The sequence below is a fragment of the Lissotriton helveticus genome, chromosome 2_1 (assembly GCF_964261635.1).
Source record: "Lissotriton helveticus chromosome 2_1, aLisHel1.1, whole genome shotgun sequence".
In the NCBI taxonomy this organism is placed as follows: Eukaryota; Metazoa; Chordata; class Amphibia; order Caudata; family Salamandridae; genus Lissotriton; species Lissotriton helveticus.
The window spans coordinates 368,174,560-368,197,947 of NC_136059.1; the positions used below are offsets into that span (position 1 = coordinate 368,174,560).

Consider the following 23,388-nt stretch of genomic DNA (forward strand, 5'->3'; position numbering starts at 1 on the left):
GCATTTTTCTTAATGAATTTGGGAGTTTTAACTACTAAAGACTCCACTAACACAACATCTGGGGTTAAGTATAAAATAACTAGCAACCATTTCTGAAAAAAAAGATAAATATGCTGAAAATCTGAGCAAGCCACATAGGTCATGCAGGTGGCAACATCTGTTTCAGAGTGCCAAGGAAGAGAGCTATGTGGGTCGCAAAACAGAGGAAGGCAATACCACACATGGAAGATGCTTGGATGAAAAGCATGCGTGAGGTCAGAGGCGAGTGCGGCCGATTATTAACAGAATGTTTTGCAGTGAAAAGGCCACTGTTAAAAAGCTGTGACCACCAAGTCTCTCTCTTTGCCGATTCTTGACATCATAACATGACAAGGTATGGCCATCTTTTGATGGAGGTAATACAGGCCCTAGACACTTGTAATCCAAAGGGCTTTGAGTGTGCGGATTTAGGGCGAAAAAGAAGTTGCTCATCTGGAGTTCATTAAAATTCTGTATAAATGACAAAGAAATCCATCCTATCAGCACTCCCAATTTCATCAAGCCTATTACCACCCTTTTACAGCTTTGTCTTTACACTCTTGGTACCAAACTGCATCGTACTCAATTCAAGCAGGGCTCATAACTGAAATGATAGGAGTATTAACAAGTGTGTGGTGAAAAGCAACACCGTTTACAGCAGGTGTCTGAAGAACAAGAATAGAAAACAAATAACCCACAAGAGCGCATGTTCATCCCCCAAGAGGAATCAATCTGCGATTGACTAAATAGTCTAAAATCTTCAACATTTCACACAAACGGGAACCCTGAGGTACATGATTGCATCTGCTTCGTTTCATTTCAAGAAAGGAAGAGTGACTTTTTCTCATTCCTTCATTTAACAGTAGACCCAAAGACTTTGCAGCATTATCCACAAAGAAAAAAGGTGATATTTTGAGGACAGCAGACCTGCAATAACAAAGTCTATAGCACTTTAAAGAGGGGGAACGCATCTATCCAGGAAAGCTTATACAGGTAGCTGGGCATAGCTTACTGCTATGTTCTGTCACATTTGATACATTAGTCTTTTGACCATGTTTCAGCATGCATACCTACTATACAATTTCAACAAGAGTGCCTACATATTTTCACCTAACAAAGTGACTCCAACACTGGAAGAGTAGCTAAGGTAGAAAACATTCTTTGGCTAAAACTAAATTTCATCATTTTAGGAATTCTGAGAAACCATTCCAGTAACAGGTTTATTGGACGTGGCTATTAAATTCCTAGAAATTAATACAAGAACTGGTAACAGTCATCCTTCTGACATACTCAGTCGGCCACTGATAGCAACAATTGTGTTGGTGCCTTAGCAACAAGAGGAAGACTGCACACTTGGGCAGCAGTTTGAAGATGAATTAAACAAGGTTTTTCCAAAAACTACTCATCAGGTTTGGTTTGAAAAAGGGAGGTAAAGGACCACCCAACATGAGTAGGTTTGAGTGAATCCTTGTCATCCTCTGGGGGAATCAAGAAATGTCTAGAATTAATTGAACATGGACTGCCAAAAGAGGCATTTTCACCATAACTCGCAGCTGATGTTGGTGAACTTGGAGAATCTGCGTTCCAATTATTTACATCCACCTGAGGCTTATAACCTGCGCTATGGTCTACGCCTTCCTCAGCAGGCAGCTGCTCGCCCATATTCACAGTACTAATAGGCAGTTGCATTTGCGGCTTGTAGCCCGCCATGTCCTCCAAGTCGACATCGGTTTCATTGCTGGCCTTCGTTTGTGGCTGGTACATTAACTGAACGTCAAGATAGATTATTTGAGAATCATCTGCATTGTCATCTGCTCCTTGGTTACATATCTCCTCCTCAATGATGGGTGGGCAGTAGGACACAACAACATGATTTTCGCTTTCTGAGTCTGAGTCATCTTGAATCAAATTATCTCCAAGCTCATCGCTGTATGTAACTGGTGATATAAGTTCAGTATCCACTATCTTCGGTATGGTCGACAGGGTTTCCACCACTTCCACACAGTTGGGAGTGCAAGGATTCATCTCCAATGTTTTAAGGGATGGATTACCCTGAAAATGAACACAAAAAAATGAAATTATTTTTAGCCTTTTCCATTAAATAACAAACACAGAAAAAATATTTCAGCAACTGAAGACTCCAGTACCTCAATAGGTGCAGAAAAAGACAATACCTTTTTGAAAAGAAGGTGAAGGGAACCTTAAGTATATCACATGTCATTGACACACACAAAAATGAGATTTGAATACAAGTGTACATCTAGAAATTTTAAAAACATGAAAATCATCTGAAGCTATAATGTATGGGAACTAAACCAGTTATTAGTAGGGACACACATAATTCCTTGGAGGTGTGTGTAACAGAAGAAAGGGGAAGATTTGATATCAAAAAAGGAAAAACAATGGACCCTGGGAATCACCATGGATTATGCCGAAGTTTAAATCCTTCAACTGTTCTCATGGGAGCAGGGTCAAGACTATTTTGCATGCAGTTGGGTCCAAAATGAGGTGGCATGGTGTGCAAAATAACGATGCGGCCAATGTAAATATCAATAGCTGAGATTAATTTTAGCATTCCATCCATCACTATTTGTAAACATTTTTGTACAATTTAGTATGTGACATTAAGTGGGTCGAGTATGCCCAGACGTGGGTCCTGTGCGTATCGTGTCACTGGAACCAAGTTATATCCAACTAATATGCCCATAACAACCGGTCCTGGATTGCTTGTGTTTGGGTTCAAGGAGGACCTGGCTTGGCAGTTTGGGCTTGACTGTTCCTGTTCCCATTAGAGTAGGGTCAAGAGTGATTTGTATATAGCTGTGTCCAAACTGAGGTGGCATTGTGTGGAAAATAACAATGGACTGGGATGCGACCCTGAAAACTACCAGTGGCTGAGATTAATTCAAGCATTCCAGCCATCACTTTTTTGTACACTTAAACAGGTCAGATTGGAATCTTTCAACCACCACCAAAGGGTCCCAGTTCATCTCATCCAAGACCTGGATGTTCTTAAAGAGGCACCTTCCAATGGGCAGTTGACTGTAGTTGAAGGTTCCAGTGTAGAGCCTGCATGTGCCAAGAGGCATGAGGATGGGAAGCTATGCCTACGAATTAGTTGGGCCAGAACAAAAGCTCAAGCCTGAATGTCCCTGCCTTGTTACTTGGGAAGAAAGGCTTGGCAATGACGGCTGAAACAAAGTGCCAAAGATAGTATGTCAGTTCACTGATGGAAAACCCCATGGTGGAAGGCAATTATATTATCACCTGTAAGTGGCCTGAGAGTAGCTGACATGATGCTGCCTTCAAATGCCAGTTGCCAAGGTATAGGTATAAGTGAACTGGTAATGCTTGATCCTGATAATGAACTAGAGATAATGTTTCTGGGTTGAAGGATGTCTGTGGGTTGCAGGATCGGCACATCAAAGTATGTGTTTTGTAACTCCCAAGGACACCATGCAGTGTCAATGACCTGGCAGCATCAACATTCTGGGATCTAAGGTTGTGCACAATCCCCTCATGTCTCTTGGGAACCAGGAATTATTGGATAATTGGGAATAGTATCCTGTGTCCTTTACTACTTTGGGGACAACCTTGGTCACACCCTCGGCTAGCAGAGAAGGAACTTCCATGGAGAGGGTAGTAGCAGGTACAACCGGTTTCTATGTAACAAAAAGAGGAAAGTGGGATGGAAGGACACAAAAGGGAGGGCGTAACCAACTTGAACAACCTGAAGCACCCACTGATCTGAAGAAACAGCATGCCAACAAAGCAGATAAAAATGGATTTGCTAAACTGGCTTGACAAATTCGCAGCATGTGAGGAGGAGGAAGATGAATGCTGTGTTAGCTGGTGACCACAGCCTCTGCCAGCACCCCAATCCTTTGGAGCTGTAAAAAGGCTGACCTATCTCCTGTACAGGTTGCAAGGGCTGCTGTTGCACGGCCTCTCAAATAGCCCTTGAACCATAGGTACAACTGGTAAAACAGGTGGGTGGGGACAGCAGCCTCAAAGAGCATGCCATAGCACTGTGGTCTTTAAAGCACTCCAGAGTCAAGTCTGCCTTTTCACCAAAGATCCTGGTTCATCAAATTGTATATCCATTAAAGAAGCTTGGACATCACAAGCCGGAGGTGCATATTCACTTGTGGTGATGAATCACCATTATGTTGACCATGGTATGAGCGACACAATCTGGGGTATCCAGGCCAACTCTGAGTACATACTTTTGTGCACCATATCGATGTGAAGGAATGTCTGAAATCCCCAGGAATGGCAGGCGAAATGCCACTCACCATGATCCTAAGAACTTGGGCCAGATGTACGACCAAATTTTGCGGTCACAAAGGCATTTGCAAAAAACTGTCAGGCCAATGTACTAACCCTATTTTGTGAGTCACTAATCAATTAGTGACTCGCAATATAGCGTTAGCGACTCGCTATTAGGAAGGGGCGGCCCAAGGGCGTCCCTTCCTAATAGCGACTCCACACCAATGTAAGAATGTTTTGCGACCGCAATCGCGGTCGGAAAACACTTCAGTTTACCACCCTTCTTTGAAGGGTGGTAAAGCACTAGCAAACGGGAAGGGGTTCCCACAGGATCCCTTCCCCTTTGTGAATGCACTCGCAAATATTTTTTAAGGGTAGTCAGTGGTCCCAGGGACCACTGCCCGCCCTTAAAAAATAAAACTCAAAAGTTTCATTTTTATTTTTCAAATGCATTTCGTTTTCCTTTAAGGAAAATGGGCTGCATTTTTTTTTTAAACTGCTTTATTTAAAAGCTGTCCCTGACATGGTGGTCTGCTGACCCCAGCAAGCCACCAACCCTGGGAGCGTCAGCCATTCCCAATGGGGTCACAAATTGAAAGAGCCTCATTAATATGCAAGAGGCATGCAATTTGCGACCCCATTGGGAATCGCAAACAGTGCCTCAGACATTGTTGTACATTGGTAATGGCGACTCACAAATTGGACTCGCTATTTGTCCCAATGTGCGAGTCGCAATTACAAATGGTCATACATCTGGCCCTTGAGGTCTAAACTAGATGAGGCCAACACATGTTTAAACAATACTCTATTTTGATTCCCTATCCAGCGAAAATATATGAAAGGTATTAGAGTTAGACTTCGTAGAGGAAGGCTGCAACAAAAGTATTTTTGCAGTTGGGTACAGGGGCTGGAAAGGGGTGTCCCTAGGAACGGGCCTATAGCACCATGAAATCCACTGGATTAACATTGGACAGGAGCAAGGTTTAGGCCAAGCAACAGAAAGGCAGTCTGTAAGGGCCACATTAATAGCAACACATTTTGGAAGTAGATTGTCAGGTTGAAGTATGTATGTCAGTAAATGCACTTTGGTTTCCACCGAAGGCAATTGCAAATGCAAGACCTTCACGGATCTACAAACCACCATAGCAAAGGAGTCACTCTCCTCATTGGGAGGATCCAAAGGAGAGTTAAGTTCAGTTTAAGGAGACGTATCAATGGCACTATCTTTCTATGAATCAATAACAGGATTTCATCATTATAATGGGTGGTGGGAGAACACAGGGCCGTGTTATCATCATTGTGGGTAATGGATCAATCCCCAGCATAGTTTCAGAGTCTGACAAAACAAGGCCTCAGATCTTTGATATTGCCATCAAGGCAGGAGGGCAAAAGAGGGAGTCTTCCATGAAATGGGATGGATGTAAAGTCTGCTCTGGATCAGAGAACGTGTTGCAGAGGCACCAAGGTACAGGCTGGGCCGATGTCAGGCCAGATTGAGGCTGAACGGTCAGATGGTGTCGGGGAAGGACTTGCCTTGGAATTGCAAATGGAACCTCCTACAGACACATGAGGCCCAAAGATGAAGCACAGCAAATTGTACCCACCTTACACAATTGCAGCATGGCCTCTTTCAAGGCCTCCATTTGCCTTGGAGGAGACAACGTATTGGAAAACTTTGAACGCATTGACTCCAGGACTGGAATCGAGTCCGAATTCACAGCTGGATTTGCATTGGATTGGTAACTGTGTGATTTCTCTCTGAATTGGAAGCATTGGGTAAGGGTTAAATTCCTCTTGGATTTCTTGTGTTTCTGCCACAACTTGCCTTTCAGCCTCATCTTAGACTTACTCAGTGATTGAGAATGAGATTAAGAGCGACTTAATGACTTTGAGCAGTGACACCTCTTGTGTTCAGTGAGGCAGAGTTTGGTTTTACACTCCATGATGGCTTTCGGGTGCATCAGGAACCAGTAGCAGCGGGCAGGGAATGAGGGTGGAGACGCAAGGGAACAGGGGGTAGCGGGAGACAAAAAATACATAAATCACACTTACCCAGCTGCATCTCTCCTCTGCTTCTCGAGTTCCGGAACCAGGAAGCACCCAGGGTTCCCATAGCCAATCACAATGCTGCAATGCAGCGTTGTGATTGGTCTGAGCACAGTGGCTCGGCACTCAGATGTGGACTGGCGGCCTAGGCATGTTCCCCACCAGGCTGTGTAATGCAGCCTGGTGGGGAACATGCAAAGTGCACATGACTGTTTGGCCAGGCCAAGAGAGCTGGCCAAGCAGTCATGGGCACTTGGAGTGTGTAAACCACTCCTCCTGTTGTGCCTCCATCCCAACCCTAACCCAGCCCTCAACCTGCGAAAAATAAAATGATAACTAAGTTATGATCATCTTATTTTTCTTGCTCAAAGAGCAGTGGGGCAAAGCTCCTCCGCCATAGCGGAGGAGCCACCCATGTCAGGAGCCATAAGTAGCAGGACTTAGAGTTATGTTTGTGTTGAAGCACCAAAGGCAAACATCATGCAGATCTGTGATTGACATCTCCTTTTGGCAATCATTGCACAGTTTGTAAACTGCAGTCTTTGGGGAGAACATACCTAGCACATTGTGTTACCAAAACCTTTGCCAAAAAACAACCAAGAGCTGAAATCGGGAGCAGAGCATTGGATCCTGTTGAAGGGGAAAAAGGGGAACTACCATCAGCCTGCAGGGTAGCTCCCATATACGGCTGTGTGTGGCCACATTCAGAGGAGATGTGGAAATGGTGCCACCAATCAATGTGTGGGAGCTACAGCAAAACTGGGGAAACTCAAAAGTTGATAAATCTGGCGGTAGAAGTATCTATCAGAAACCAACGATTGATCAGGCAATATTATTGCATCAGAAAGGGTACAGAGGGTCATGTTGAGACTCATGATCAAGATCTTTTGTAGAATATGAGACTGTAGGTTCTGAAACTGTATACATCAAAAGAGTTAAAAGGAAGCATTATGTCTGAGCTGAGAGTCCGTCTGTAATAGAAGAGTCAGAAGGAGACAAAGTCAATACAGAATATTGTGCAGTTTGATGGATAGCGTGAGTAAAAATACTGCCTTTCTGCAGTTTCAAAACAAAAGTTCAATTTTGGCATTACAGGGAAAGAGCTGGATGCTTTGAGCGACAGCAGGTTTGGATTTTGAAGATTGTACCTTGATAACGGTATTCAAAGAAAGGTCTCTCTCCTGCTTACTGAGAGCATCTCCTAACTGAGTTTAATTTGGACATGGAGAAGGTACACTTAAAATATATCACAATGAAGATGAAAGCTGAAATGTTCACTGGGGAAATCAGTATGAAAGGCTTAATTGTCCCTTCCGTTTAATGACTTAGGAAGGCAAAATACATGACAAATGTTTTACTATGTCTGATATTGTAGGTTTGACAGCCTGAGTATCCAAAGTAGGGTATCACATGCCGATGGTAAAAACCCTATGCAAGTGGCTAGCCCCTCTCAACCGCCTTCTTCAATCACTTCCGGACTTCAAAAAGTGGGCATTTTAGTTCTACCGCATAATAACGGTCTGTGTTAATTCTGCATTGTATGTTCCCAATTCAAGCCTTTTTAACTTTATCTTTCAATATGTTCTTGACGACATGCATTTTTGTGGCAAACTAGGGGCAACATCCCAAAATATAACAATATGAACTAATGCCATTCATATTATATACAATGTGGGCAATAATTCAATATTAAGCTGCATTCTGAGTTGTTTCCCCTCCAGTCCCCCATCCTCTTTTCTTTCCTCACTCCCATCAACATCATCTCCTCCTCCTCCTCTCTTCCCTACACTCCCTGTCTCTCTGCATGACATGATTCACATAAGGAATGTCTTTCAAGGCAGGGAAAGAGAAGATGGAACGAAGTGAAGTAAAACCACAAATGGGAGAGAGTGTATTTACTGAGCCTTCAGCTGTAGCCCGTAATCAGTGGTGGTGGTCTGATATGAGTCAATGTTTAATAACACAGATCTTGTTGCATGAAATTAGATAAACAATTATGTACGTTTAATCCTGGCTGCACATACATATCAAAATGCACGCTCTAGAAATTGAAGGTGCCCCAACTAATGATTTGCATGAATTAGGCAAAAGACTCAAGTAGCTGCTTCTGGTCTGTGTTGACTAGAAACTCAATTCGGGATATATCAGAGCACACTGTCTAACCTGTGGAGGCATCACAAGTTGAAAACTTGTTTCACATACCTGTGCTTTAATTCTAGCAATGGAGCAAGCAGTGCTATCAATCTTCCACTTTTCATTCCCAGAAAGAACAAAAAGAACAGAGCTTTACCCAACATAACTGCGTGCAATATTTAATTGTCCTACCAATAAATTAAAATATTCAGCGCGCTGTGAAAATTATTACCTCATTCATGCTGTTTTCAAACTGCAGTGCCTTGCTGTTTTGTGGATTTGGAATTTCAGGGTAAAACGTTTCCTTGAGCCTTTAAAAATAAAAATCAACATTATTTGAACATTGTTAGCATTTAAAAAGAGACAGTGGTAAATAATACAAAGTCATCCTAATTGTATACAAAGGATAACAAAATAACAAAAAGAATGGGAACTGTAAAAACAACAATCTGAGAGATTACACAATTTGCACCTCATACGTCAATGCAACTTCAAATGTGTTGAATTCTCTGATTATTCTGTTTATAAAGTTGTTTATCATTGTAGTACATTGCTGAAACCCTGATTGGGGACAGAGTGGTGCACAATGTGTCTAGACCCACAGTTCCAGAAATTTTCTCTGGCTATAAACAAAGTCATTATTTTGTTAAATGTATTAGCAATATTTGATATTTGATATTTGAAGGAGTATTTCTAAAGCGCGGCGGTCGCTCCGGAGGGAGCATCATGGCGCTGAAAATCCTTAAAACCAGAACGAGGGGTGGGGAGGAAGGGGCTAGATAGCTGCTTTGGTCCAGTCGTCAGAGAGGTTAAAAATCCATGTTTTGAGAAGTTTTCGAAAGGGTTTCTCTAGGGTCTGCTGTCTTAAGTGAATGGGCATGCTGTTCCAGGCTTTGATTGCAAGGTGGCTTAGGGTTTTCCCCCCTTTTGACTTCAGGTTAAACCAATAGATAGGTATACCCACAAGCTTATTACATGATGAAGACATATTAAATCATCAGTAGAAAGCATAAGCTTTTTCTGATTTGATAACAGGTTATAGGAGCTGCAGAATCTCTATAATAAGAAATGACTAGAGAATATTTTGATGATAACTGGAGATACTTCTTCCACTTTTTGTCAAGTTCAAGTTCAAAAGACCTTTATTCGAATTACATAAAATTCATAAAAGTACCGTGATTTAAAAAAACAACAATTCATTTACATTATACATGACGCTGCCTGAAATCCTGTGCTGCTAAGGTCGGAGAAACGCGAGTGTCTATCTCGCAAAACGCCGCACAGTATTCTACCTGAACCCCGGAGCCTGTGGTCTCGGTGCCCCCCCCCCGCCGCCGCATTTTCCTTGCCTGAAGCGGTCTTGAAGCGGAGGGGGCCGCAAGACTTCATTTCCCGCCCTGCCCCGCAGCGGAAGACGGGGAAGACTTCGCGCCAGGCGGCGCTTAAGAACGCGTCATCCCGGTGGAGCGGGTGACGCTGCCTGAAATCCTGTGCTGCTAAGGTCGGAGAAACGCGAGTGTCTATCTCGCAAAACGCCGCACAGTATTCTACCTGAACCCCGGAGCCTGTGGTCTCGGTGCCCCCCCCCCGCCGCCGCATTTTCCTTGCCTGAAGCGGTCTTGAAGCGGAGGGGGCCGCAAGACTTCATTTCCCGCCCTGCCCCGCAGCGGAAGACGGGGAAGACTTCGCGCCAGGCGGCGCTTAAGAACGCGTCATCCCCGCGTCGCGGGAGCGCGCAGGAGCGCCCGGGGCTAAGCCCGGGCAAAGGGCGGGCCATCTGTGGCCCTCAGTGGCCGAGGTAGGCCGGGCTGGGCCCTGGTATTTTTTATTAACTTTTTCGTTTGTTGACTTTGTTCGCTGCCTGAGTTACTGTACCTTACAGGCATGCAAACGTGCTGATAGGACTATAGTCACAGAGCACTTTCTCTGCAAGTTTGTTTCTTGTGTTCACCTCCCTGGGAATATTTTTACTATTTATATTCTATATTGTGTATTACCTTCAATAGTGGGGAATCCAGCTGTAGGACCAATCTTTCCTGCACTATGGAGGCAAAGACACTCCGTTCTGGGAAAGTTGTAATGGAGAAACCTGGTACAATACCCGGTCCTATTCATTTGAGGAAAAAATATGTTAATTGTGATACTATGAAAGGGCAGATGCAACTGTCTCAAATCTGGGAAAAAAGCCTGAATAAATCCCTAGAAGTTCCCAAGAAGTCTGATACTGATTATTTACCTCAGCAGGAACTTTGTCCTAATATGGAGGGAGCTTGCCAGCTTGATCCTATGCTGGAAACAAAAAGGTCACTGAACCAGCCAAGTGAAGTAAACATCCCTATATGTCCAGCATATGAGACTGGCGCTGATCCCTTGTTAATACCAGCGCAAGCTTTGGGACATAGCATTCTCATGGGAAATGATAATTTGGAAAAAGATAAGGTTGATGTTTCAATAGCCACCAGCATTGATTTGGAACTCTGCGGACGATATGTGGATAAGCCATCTTTGCTTCATCTAGTGGCTAATAAAACCCCTACTGGAGAAACACCATCTGGATTGCTACTTTATAGCAGCACTCCCTCTGTTAAATCCACAGATAACCTTTTTTCGCAGAGTGCTGTACAATCTCCGGAACTTAATTTATCGGGGATTTGTGCTTTTACATCATCCAGTTATCCAAAAAATGATAAACCGATTTCTGAGTCTCTCATAGCCCTTGAGCAAATCTTGTCTTCCATATTACTTCTAATGGGTAAATTTGCTGTAAACTCCGATTGTATTTTGTCTTCGGTTACTGAGATATTGCAGGTGTTGTTGGCACAAAATGTAAAAAAAGCTGAAAATGTGATTAATCCTCTTATTACTTCTAGTAATTTTGTTTCTGCTGTTCAAAAAGTTGATGATCATACTACTGAGGTGGGGGAAATTGCCCCCACAGGATTGTCTATAGAGGTGGATATTCAAAAGCCCCCTAATCGACCTCCCCCATCTTCCTTGCCACAGATAAAAGATTCTGTGTTGGCTGAGAAGGAAGGAAAGGTGGTTGTAGAGATACAAACGGAGGGTTATGATCTATTTCCTATTTTTATTCAAGATAAAAAGGAGCCTGAAGGTCCCTCGGGAACTATTAGTGCTGCTAAAGTAAAATCAAGAGGGAAAAATAGGAAACTGATACGTAAATATAAAAAGAAAAGACCTAGGCAAACTATTTTTCAAAAACATGCAACTTCTGAATTGCCTGCTCCTACAGAAAGTGGTCAAAATCCACCTTTAGATATCCCTGGTATGACGGAAGTTGGAGGTAACACAAACGTTGAATGTGGGAGTACCCCGGTTGAAGCATCTATGAAGGGGGCAGTCCCATGTCCATTAGTAAATGTCTCTGTTCCTCTATCGATAAGTCCCGAAGATACTATACATACGCCGATAGTAACAAGAGTATTTAATCCGTCTGCACCCAAATTTCGGCCACAGACGGAGGTAGTTAGGAATCCAATGCCTCGTCCAGTAAAAAGCCCTACTTTAAATGTGGATACTTTGTCATTGGATTTTCTCCCATTATTTGATACAGATCTAAAAATGAATAGATCCTGGTTACTTAACTGCTTTAAGGAGATAGAAAGTTTAAAGTTAGTTTTAACAAATGACATTGATTTAGTTCTCCCAATAAAATCTATAAATGGGCAACGAACAAGGGTAAAGTTTTACTCTAAAATATTAGCCAATTTAGTTCTCCATCAAGCGGAAGCCTTTCAATGCAGAGGAATTGATGTGCTACCCTTTGTTAATAATAATTTGTGTCTCTCATCTAGTGAAAGAAACACAAAGTGGACCTCTGATCAGGAAGATTTTTCTATGTGTAATAAAGACCTAAAAATTTGGGTCTCCAGAGGAAAACGAATGGTTTCACAGGTGCTTCCATTACCTGTTAACACAGACGTTCCTCTAAATGAAGACAATTTGATGTGGAACTGGTTACCAGGAGTTCTCTCAAATACAACCTCGAGAAACCCACGACCATTTTCGCATCTTTAACACTTGTTTAAAAATTGTCTCTTGGAATGCCGCTGGTTTGTCGAATTGCCCCGAGAAATTTGATTTCCTCTTCTCTTTGAATGCAGATGTGATATGTATCCAGGAAACATGGTGTAAAACTCTCCCATATGGAGGGAAAGATTACTTCGTCCTAGAGGCTCCTGCAACTCCATCAAAAAAAGGCCATGCTAAGGGTGGAATTGCCTGTTTGTTATCAAACGCATTACAATGGCAATTTTCCCACTATAAGGACGAGAGTAATCTATTCCAATCCATAACTATTTCCAATATGGACTCTGCTAGTCAACGGTCCTCACTTATAATACTAAATGCCTACATTCCTCCAGAAGATACTTTCACGATAGTTTTAAAACGTATGTTTTCCCATGTTAAACAACTAATAGAGGTGGATCACCCCCCATACTTACTGTTGGTGGGGGACTTGAATTGTAAAGTGTCTAACACTTCTTTGGTCATGTTTAGAAATAAAGATAAGGAAGAGGCATATAATATACCTCAAGCAGTCCTGCCTGCCCAAATCAAAACTAATAAAAGAGGCAAGATTCTCCTCGGGGAACTCAGTGCCCTGGAGGGAATTATTATAAATGGCAGGATGCCTTCAGATACTCCTGCAAATTATACACATGTATCTTTTAGGGGAGAATCTATTTTGGATTATGTAATAACGGATTTTGATATGTTCTCCTTTCTTAAAGATTTGGTGATCTCTCACTCCCCTCTCAGTGATCATAAAATAATTACTATAACTGTCTCATTAACACCCCCAGCAACGAGCCTCTGGTCTTTAAAGAATAGAGGTTTCTCGATCAAGTGCAATACAGATAGATGTTATTGGGGAAATATTAATAGTAAGGACGTACAAAATATCCTTAGCCAATCATTATTGGAGTTGGACTACTGTCAAGGTAGGGAATTCCTATTTCTTGAAAATCTTATTAAAAAAGTCACCTCAATGGCTAGGACTATAGGAAAACCAAAAAAGAAGCATTTTTCCCCTAGTCCTCTATTAAGGTTAAATAACGAAATAAATAAACTCGTTAGAAAGCAATACCTCAATAGATCGGGGGAAATCGAGTCTCAGTTAGCTTTATTAAAAAGAAGGAGGGTAAGATTGAGATACAAAATAAAAAAAGAAAAAGAAGATATTTTATGGATCAAGTTAAGAGAGGCCTCAATTTGTAAAAACTCTAGAGATTTTTGGTCCATAATAAGGCAAGGATGTGGTTCTGTAATAACGCCCACTCCTATAGTTATTACGGAAGATGTCTGGACCGAATTTGTGTCCACCCTATATGCGCCTAATGGTGCAGGGGTGGACCCTTGGGTGCCAGGGCTAAATAGTGATTTTATAATGGAACTCCCCACTGAGCAATCCATAGCTACCGTAATAAAGAGCATGCGCTCTTCCGGGGCTATGGGGCCCGATGAATTGCCCATGTCTATAGTTAAACAAGATGTTACGACTTGGAGCAGGATTCTTCTTCCAGTATTTCTGGCGTGGTTTAAATTACGAACAGTCCCCGACTCTTGGAGGGGAAGTATCCTAATCCCAATTTTTAAAAAAGGTGATCGGGACAACCCCTCTAATTACCGTCTAATAGCTCTATTAGACTCAATAGGGAAAATTTTTGCTAAACTTTTGTTGTTGCAAATAATGAAATGGATAAATTTATATAATATTTTACCTATGGAACAGACAGGATTTCGAAAAGAGCATGGAACTTTAGATAATCTAACATTGCTACAGGTAATTATGGATAAATATGCTCGTGTACGAGGAGGTGGCGTATACGTAGCATTTATAGATTTCTCCACAGCGTTTGACAAGGTGGATCGTCCAACGCTGTGGAGAAAGTTGGCGGCTATGGGTATGCCGGGATACCTATTAGACTTAGTTAAGTCTTTACATTCGTGCACATGGTGTAAGGTGCTACAAGGAGGTGAGAGGGGTCTTTCTCATTCTATCCCCTCCCTGAATGGCTTAAAGCAAGGGTGTATATTGGCACCCATATTGTTTTCCTTGTATACGGCCGACTTACCTACTACAGTTGCAGTGTGTGAGGGATTAGCCCCGAAAATTGGAGGGACAGCTATATCGATTCTAATGTATGCAGACGATATACTTGTTTTAGATCTGACCCCGAAAGGTCTTTCTAATCGTCTTCATGCATTGAACCAATATGCAGATGCACATTATATGAAAATTAATAGCTCTAAAAGTAAAGTTATGTGCATTTTTGGAAAGAAGAAATGCAGGTCTAGTAGCTATAATTGGATACTTAGCGGAGAAAAACTTGAGGTGGTTAAAACCTACACGTTTTTAGGCAAAATAATATCTGCTAATCTTAGTGAGAAGCCTCACATCGAACATAATTCCAGAAAAGCGATGACCCATGGTATGGGATTATGTTCATTGTATAAAGCTACTGGGAAGAGACATTTCTCCCTATGCTTGGATGTATTTCAAACTAAAATTCCTGCAACCCTCCTTTATGGAACGGAATTAGTGGAGCTGAAACAATGGGGTTTCATGCAAAAAATGGAAGGAAAGGTACTAAGAAAAATACTATCACTTAACACAGCCTGCTCTACATCATCATGCAGACTGGAATTCGGACTTCGAAGTTGTTGGGCACAGGGGTTGGCAGCCCTTGTAAGATGGGTAGCCTGTTTGGCTAGAGGTAAACCGGGCACCTTACGAGAAATTATAAAAAAAGAACTATTGGGCAACTTTAATGAGTTCTCGCAGCTGGTAAAAAACTTTAGAAAAGCGACATCGCTGCTTGAACTGGATGAAAGCACATTATTTTTACTTTCTCCATTAGAGTTAAAGTTGAAGTTAAAAAGAATGTCCTGGGAACTTTGCATTAAGTCGGATATACTCGCCCAACCTAAGAAAAAAGAAAGGGAAGTCCTGGTTATGACATATACTCCCAAAGTAGCCCAACAATATTTAATTTGGAATATTCCTCATGGCGTCCGTAGATTTTGGTACCTTTTACGTCATAATTTGCTTCCACTGAATTCCCTTTTAGCAAAATGGTACGGGGTTTCTCCCCTATGCAACTTCTGTAATAATGTTGTGCAGGATTTTAATCATGTATTGCTTATTTGCCCGGTATTGTGTCCCATGCGCCAAAAATGGATAAAACCTATTTGTTTACAATTGGGAATTGTGAATGTAAAAATGTTCTTCCATGCACTTTATTGCCCCCCTAACGAAATGTTCTGTTCCAGAATTTTTAATTATTTTAAAGAGTTTTTAGATATTTATTAATGAATTTCCGGGAGATGTCGATAATTTGCTTACTTGCAGATAACTTTGTGGCTGTTTTTTCTGTCGTATGATGTTTTCATGTACTATGTTGTATTATTATGTGTGTATTTTTTATGTGGCCCTCATCGAGAGCCAAATCATAATAAATTTGACTTTGACTTTGACTTTATACATTAATTCACAAGGTTTTACGATAAAAAATACAAAACAGTTAGACTCTGTTGAGGCTAATTTCAAGGGCTTTCCATCGTTTTGCGCACTCTTGTTATCACTCTCAAAAAAGTGCTAGTGCGAAAAATTAGTTCATCGGAATCCAAGGAAACCAACATTCTGTAGGACTCATTAAGTGACAGTGGTCTGTGTTTCTTAAAAAATGGAGTTAAAAACCATTTAATATATTTCACATAGTATTTACAAAAGAATAGGAAGTGCAAATCATCCTGTAAACTAACACCATCGCAGGGGCAAGGTTTGTAGTCGCTACTATGGCAATAGCCCAAAGGGAAAGACAGTAAAAATTTTACAGAACCCGCCCTTAGACGAAACAATAATGATCTCTCCCAGCTAGTCATGGGTAGTGATAAATAAGGTGGGAGTGATAGCCTGCACAAAACATTACCCAAGTATTTAGCGACAGTTGATTTTGATGATTCTCTTTCCATCCTTTCAGAGTTGTAAAGTGCATACAGTGCATTTTTAACCTCAACTTTGTCCTTAGTCTCGATCCTGGTTGGGTCTGAGAATAAATTGCGTCTGTCAACGGCAGACAATGTTTTAAAAACTCCAGAGAGCCAGGGAATTGCCATACCATGATCACAGTTTAAGCAGTCTTTTATAATATTTTGTGTAAGGATGGCTGAATCATTCCTCCAGACTTTGATCCAAAACAGTGCTGGTCTTGCTCTAATAAAATCGTTAACATACAGGAGATTTAGTTCATTGTGGCAAATATAATCAGAGGATGAGATTGGAGCGCCCAGTATTTTCCTGCAAAAGCGGCTTTCTTCCCGTTGAATGCAGGTGCTACCTCCAAGTCCCCAGACCTCCGCTCCATAAGAGGCAACGGGTAAACACTGTAATTTAAAAATTTTTAAAATGGCTCTTGTGGCGCCTATTTTCTTCGGACGGGGCAAGCTCAATATAGAATTAGTGGCCTTCGAGAACTTGCTCGTGGCGTGGGCCAAATGCCCACTCCACAAGCCGTTCGCAGCGAAAACCACTCCTAAGTAGGGAAATATAGGCACAGATTTTAGTTTATCTGTGCCTATCTGTATAGTATTGAGCTTCTTTTTCCCTGGGCCACATGACATTATAAAAGATTTTTTTAAATGTACCCGCAAATCTAATTCCTCCATAAAATGCACAAAACTATGGACAAGAAGGCGGAGGGCATTAGGTGTGCGGGCCATAAGCACCGCATCATCTGCGTATAGGAGTACTGGTAAAGGTTTCCCTAAAATTGTTGGGACATCACTGGTAACTTTCCTTAGACTACTGGATAGACCATTAATATAAATGATAAACAGCAGGGGTGCTAGAACGCACCCCTGTCTCACCCCCCTACCAATGTCAATGGCTCCAGAGACTTCACCACCCATCCCAATTCTGACACGTGCTTTCAAATCTGTATGAAGATAAGCCAGGAAACCAACAAGAGCCTCATCAAGCCCGTAATTCAGTAGGATTGTCCAGAGTTTGGATCTATTCACTAGGTCGAAAGCGGATGAGAGATCCATAAAAGCAAGGTAAGTGGGGGACGATCGGGCAATACTGTACTTATCGAATATTAATTTAAGATTTAGGCATTGCTCCACTGTCCCCACCCCACTCCGGAATCCCATCTGGCACGGGTCCAGCAAATCTGTGTCTTCGGTCCATTCAAGTACTTTGTTATAAATAACTTGTCCCAAAATGTTTAAAGTGTTGTCCAAAAGGGAGATCGGGCGGTAATTGGCCGGTTCCGACCTATCTCCCTTTTTAAAGATTGGGACGATGGTACTAATTGCCCACGTGGCGGGCATAGGTGTTGATGGTAAACTGTTGAAGACATTTAAGAGAACTGGTGCCCATAAATCCAAATTGAATTTGATAATGTCAATGGGCAAACCATCGGGACCAGGCGCCTTGTTTCCAAGGCTCTCATTTATAGCTATTTTTACTTCATGGGCCTCAATCTGTAGACCGCGCAATTGCAGTTGCGGTTGTCCAGTAATTGGGGTCGCCAATTCCTCAGGTGGTGCAGCATAAATATTTGAGAAATGGGTCTCCCAAGCACTACTGGTTATGTTACAGTTAGTTGTTGTAAGCTTCTTGCCCATTTCCCTTGTTTTCCTGACCGCGGACCAAAAGGGTCCGCTGCCCCCCAGATTTGCGCTGGTCACTAGTGCTTCCCATTGTTCAGATAATAAAGTGGCTTTCCTTTCCGCTATTTTAGTTTTATACTTTTTCCTAGCTATCTGAATGGTCATTTTGCATCTAGGTTTAGTATTGAGTGCCTTTCTTAACTCCTTATTCGCAAGCGAACAGGCTGAGTCAAACCACCTAGGTTCTTTATCTTCCTTAGGTAATGGAACTGACAGAAGAGTTTTTATAATTGAACATAATTTTTCAAAATCAGCAATTATCCTACGGTGGTTGCCGTCCATGGATAGGCAGGACTCAATTAAGTGCGGGTATTGAGTTTGTACACTATCCAGGATTGCCCCACTATCAACCCCCCTCCATTTTAATCTCAGTCCATCAATCGAGGGAGTAATATCCATGGCACCATTTAGGTTCGTATAAACCGGGGTGGGGGCAAAATTCAGGGTCACCATAAGTGGGTTATGGTCGCTGAATGATGTCACCATCACAGTTGACTTTACTATACAATCTATTAAGTGAGGCGACAAAGATATAGTCAATTGTAGAACTACTGTCCCTTCCTATGAACGTGGGTGCGTGGGGTGCACTGAGACTATGATTTGTTAACATGGCATCACCAAGAACAAATTCAGTCAGTATGCTAGATAATTCAGTGCCCCTCCGTTCAGCCTGATCTAAGTAAATCTTATCCTCAGTTCCATGATTCTTTGATACCTTTGCGTTAAAATCACCCCCGATTAAAATCCCTGATCCTATATCAGTTAGAGGATTAAATTCCAAATTATGTAAAACCCTTGATAATGCCTCAAAATTCTTATTCGGTACGCAGTAAAAATCCTTGTTATAAAAATTGATTAAATAAATCCTGGTCTTAGACTTTAACTTATATTCAAGAATTTGAATATTCGGATTCCCAATGGACAAATCTCTTATTGAACCTCCAGCCAAAATCCTAATCCCAGTGAACAGGCCGCCTACCGCTCGACCAAAACTCGGTTTGGGTGATGTTATACTAAAACAATGATAGCCCTCTATATACAAATTCCCAACAGCCCACGTTTCCTGAAACATGACAATATCTATACCATCAATTATCTTAGCCCATAAGGGGTCTGAGAGTCTAGATTCCAATCCCGCCACATTCCAGCTAAGGATTGATAACCCACATTTCCTCTGATGTATAGTGGGTTTATTCCCAGCGCTCCTCACTATGTTCGCGCCAAGTTCAGGTGGCATGTGCATTTTGTAACCCCATTTGAGTGGAGAGATGGCAGTGTGATCATTGGCAAGTGAGTCCCGAATTTCATCGCTGGCTGATGTTACAAGTGGTTGTTCCCCGGGGATGTTACTAGGGGACCGCTATTAGCAAGCGAATCGTCGGCTAAACTATTCTGAATTGCTCTTACTGCGACTGATGGTGTGTATCCCTTGTTACCATTGTCTATTGCTAAGCTTCTGGTACTGTTGCCATTCGTTCCATCCAGTCAATCCTGCTCATCTAGATTCGAAAAATAATCGAACCAATTGTGGGTTGGGATATTAAACAGTGGCCCGGCTTCATTTGGCTGCATATATCGACTGGAGGTAAGTGCTGAATATGACCTTTCCCTATGGTCATATTGGGGCATTAATGGGAACTGAGGGTAATGTAGAGGGTATGCTGGCATTGAGACCTGCTTGCGCCAGATAGGACCATTCAGGTGGTTAGGATCTTGGTTCGCAGAAAAAAAGAGGAGACATGATCCTAGCGCCAAAGTTCAAATCCTGATTGGGAATGGCGAGATTGGTTGACATATTTAGCTCAGAGGGGATCAGATGTCTATAGAAGTAACCCAGTGGGAGCAAGGTAGTATTAAATTCCCATGGTGAGGGTAGAGGAGCGCTAGCCAGTATTTTTTGGGCCCATTGGGGGTTCTTAAAATTTATGGTTATACAATCCCCCTCGATCATTTTGCGCAGAGGGCCTATCCAGCCCACTCTTTGGGTATGGATAATTTCCCTTGCCCCTCCATAGGGAAACTGCAATTTGCAGTTAGCCAATGAAGGGTTTTGTTTTTGAGGGATATAGGAGTTTCTTCTTGATCCCTCCTGAGTTTAGGGACATTAACCAGAACCAGCACAAACGCCCCACATTCAGGTGGTAAGTTAATACGTGGTGGGATCTTCCTTGTATTAGTTACCATATTTTGGGCGGTTTGAACCATGGGGAGATTTTGCGCAGGGTTATGTGTTTGACTCTTTAAGATCCCCTTACTCTGGTCAATATTTTGGCCCTTCCCTTGCTCTACAACTGTCTTAGTATTAAGATGGGTGGCCGTATGATTAGTGCTAGGCTTCGCTACAGATTGGTTGGCAATAATCCCTTTGCCAGAAGCCTTTACAGTTTTAGATATAATTGCCTGTGGAGCTGCGGGATTATTAGATTTAGGGCCTGTGGGTTTTGAGTTGCTTAATTTAACCCCCACGCTAGTAGACACCCCACCACTAGAGATATTCTTAAAAGGGGAACTTAATTCCGCTAGTTGCTTTTCGATGCGGGTTAATCTGCATTCTATTGGTGACAAATAAATACTAAGCAGTTCACCCAATTTTTCCAACAGGAGGTCATTTACAGTATCTGTGTCGAGTTTATCCTCCGTATCTAGCAACTTCCCTTGTAGTTCCTCACTTTCAATCTCAATGGGTGCGTTTGTCCCGCCCGTGTTTAAGTGTGCATTTATGCCTTTCCTGGGTTTACGTTTGGGCACGCTATATTTCCTGACCTTAGACATACAATGCTTGGAAATGTGTTTGGCCTGTTTTTGTACGGCACCCACCCGCCTACCTTGTAACTGCCTCACAGTGTCTGTGTTTGTTTCTTCTGAGGTGGGATTGATGGATAGATTAGGAGTTTTTTCCAAGTCTGTGGTAGATTCTGAGTCAGAGTCTAACAGGGGAATCGATGCAGATAAGTTTACCTCATTTGGTATACTATGTATATCGGCGCGAACATCAATTAGAGCTCTGGTGTTACTAGTACAAGCCTGGATAGGTGTTGTTGCCGATATAATAGAGCCGAGGGATGATCGTTTAGCTCGAGCTAGATCTAGCGAGACCCTACGCTCCAGGAGTAAGATTCCCTGATCTATGGCATCATTGGCCCTTGTGATATAATTGTCTATAGGGCCTTTCACTGGAGGTCCCCCAGCTGCAGTATTGCTTCGAGAACCCCTGGTAGACATATTGAAATGACAAAATGTTTACAGAATCACAGTATGGATAGTACTTCAGTCAATCAGTCTTAAATATAAGCTGCAATAGACTCAACGCCGTGCAATGAGAGTTAGAATCAAAGCAGCGCCCAGTCCATCACATTGAACACGGAGAGGCACCGGAGTCCATCCAGATAGATCAAACAGTCAGTGGGACAACTAAGAGCGACGTACCTTAGGGCGCCTATGATCATAATTTCAGGGGGGGAGGCCCGTCCCATCCCTTGTCGTCCCCGGACGGCCACAGACGGCCTGCCCTCTGCCCGGGCTCTGCCCGGCGTCGCCCGCGCGCGTCCCGCGACGCGGGAGGAGCGTCGCGTTTAAATGCGCCTCCGGGCGCGGGAAAGTGGCGCTGCTGTGGGCGTCCCAGCAAGGGACGCTGGGGAATGTAGTTTTTCACTCGCTCCCCCCTCTCGGCAGCCGCGATGAGAACTGCGGCGGCAGGGGAGAGCGGCTGGATGCAGGTGCGGTGTCCGGTGGTCAGAAAGGCTGCCTGGCTGGGTGAGTTTCTGCCAGTGCTCCCAAATAGATTGGTCCCCCGCTCCTCTGTAGGAGCGCCGCGTTTAAATGCGCCTCCGGGTGCGGGAAAGTGGCGCCGCTGTGGGCGTCCCAGCAAGGGACGCTGGGGAATTTAGTTTTTCACTCGCTCCCCCCTCTCGGCAGCCGCGATGAGAACTGCGGCGGCGGGGGAGAGCGGCTGGATGCAGGCGCGGTGTCCGGTGGTCAGAAAGGCTGCCTGGCTGGGTGAGTTTCTGCCAGTGCTCCCAAATAGATTGGTCCACTTTTTGTCTAAAATGACATGTTTCTTTGTTTTACATACTTATTTCGCTCTTTGCCATCATCAATTACACGCTTTTTTCAGATGAGGCACACAGCAGTGTGTATCGTCTGAATGGTTGCAACCTCTCTACAGAGAGTATGTGATGGTCTAATTTTTAAATGTGTTCCTCTTGTCAAAGAGAGTGGTTCTCGCACCAAGAATTGTTTTCAAAATTGGTGAAAAAGAGCGTATATCTAATAGGAATCTAGTCCACATATAGGGTCACATGACCACTGATAGCATTGGTATTAGAATTGGGGCAGGGATGTTTCCCAGTTCAAGTACTCAAGCGCTAACTTTTTAATACATTATTTTCAATGAGAGATAAAATCTGATGTACTAAGGTGAAAGACTTCCGCGTGTTAAAGAAATACACTTTGAGTATTGAAGACACCCTATTATATTCTAAAGGAAGCATTTCACCTTAGTATATGAGATTTCATCCTTGCAACGAGAAGTATTTATCTAGAGGGAGTGTTATTAAACATGAACTGAGAGACATTCTTCCCCTCTTACGCCGAAGATGGTACTACTTTATGTTAAGGGGCAGGAGAGATAAATAAAGGTGGGGGCTTACCGTGCGTGTTCCAGTTTGGTATTGCCCTGCCCCAGACCTTGCGCAAAAAGATTCCTGGATCATGGGCACGAGGGAATCACAAGCAGCCTCCTGTAACCCCACCCCTTCCCAGGTCGTCAGATGATGGGGTCAGTGAAGCTTACTGACCCCACCTCACCCTATGACGACATGGGAAAGGGTGGGATGATGATGCGGTCTCAGCAATGACTGACAAGCAGCCCCAGGAAGTACAGGGCTGATGAACTGCTGCTTCTAAAATACGGTGCCTGCTGTACGTCATAATTGGGTGGTCCCAGAGTACCCCCAATCACAGCAGACTTGGGCTGGCGCTAGATCAGCCCTACGGAGAAAAAAGAAAACGAAAACTTTGTCGGGCACATGCGCACAAGCGCCCATGTATCACACTGGAAAATGGCCTGGTTGCCTGACTCTGGAGTGAGTGAGGGTGATAGAAAGGTAGGCACAGAGGAACTGAGTTGTTTTGTTATGCATGTGGATGGTAATTGCTTTTGCTTTTAGCAATTAAAACACCCGCAAGCTTCACAAAATTACGAGGGCGGAGCCCCAATGCCCAGGC

The 23,388-nt window shown here is 43.0% G+C and overlaps 1 protein-coding gene across 2 annotated transcripts in view; it reads right to left on the bottom strand.

Annotated features, from left to right (window-relative positions):
- Positions 1-1,280: 1,280 nt before the first annotated feature.
- LIFR (LIF receptor subunit alpha) overlaps positions 1,281-23,388 on the bottom strand; it is a 682,553-nt gene continuing 660,445 nt past the window's right edge. For both annotated transcript variants that reach the window (XM_078674980.1, XM_078674981.1), the window contains exons 20-21: positions 8,699-8,777; positions 1,281-2,070 (exon numbers count right to left, since the gene is read on the bottom strand). In XM_078674980.1, coding sequence (XP_078531106.1) covers positions 1,417-2,070; positions 8,699-8,777 — 733 coding nt within the window. In that variant the 3' untranslated portion in view covers positions 1,281-1,416. The remainder of the gene's footprint in view (positions 2,071-8,698; positions 8,778-23,388) is intronic.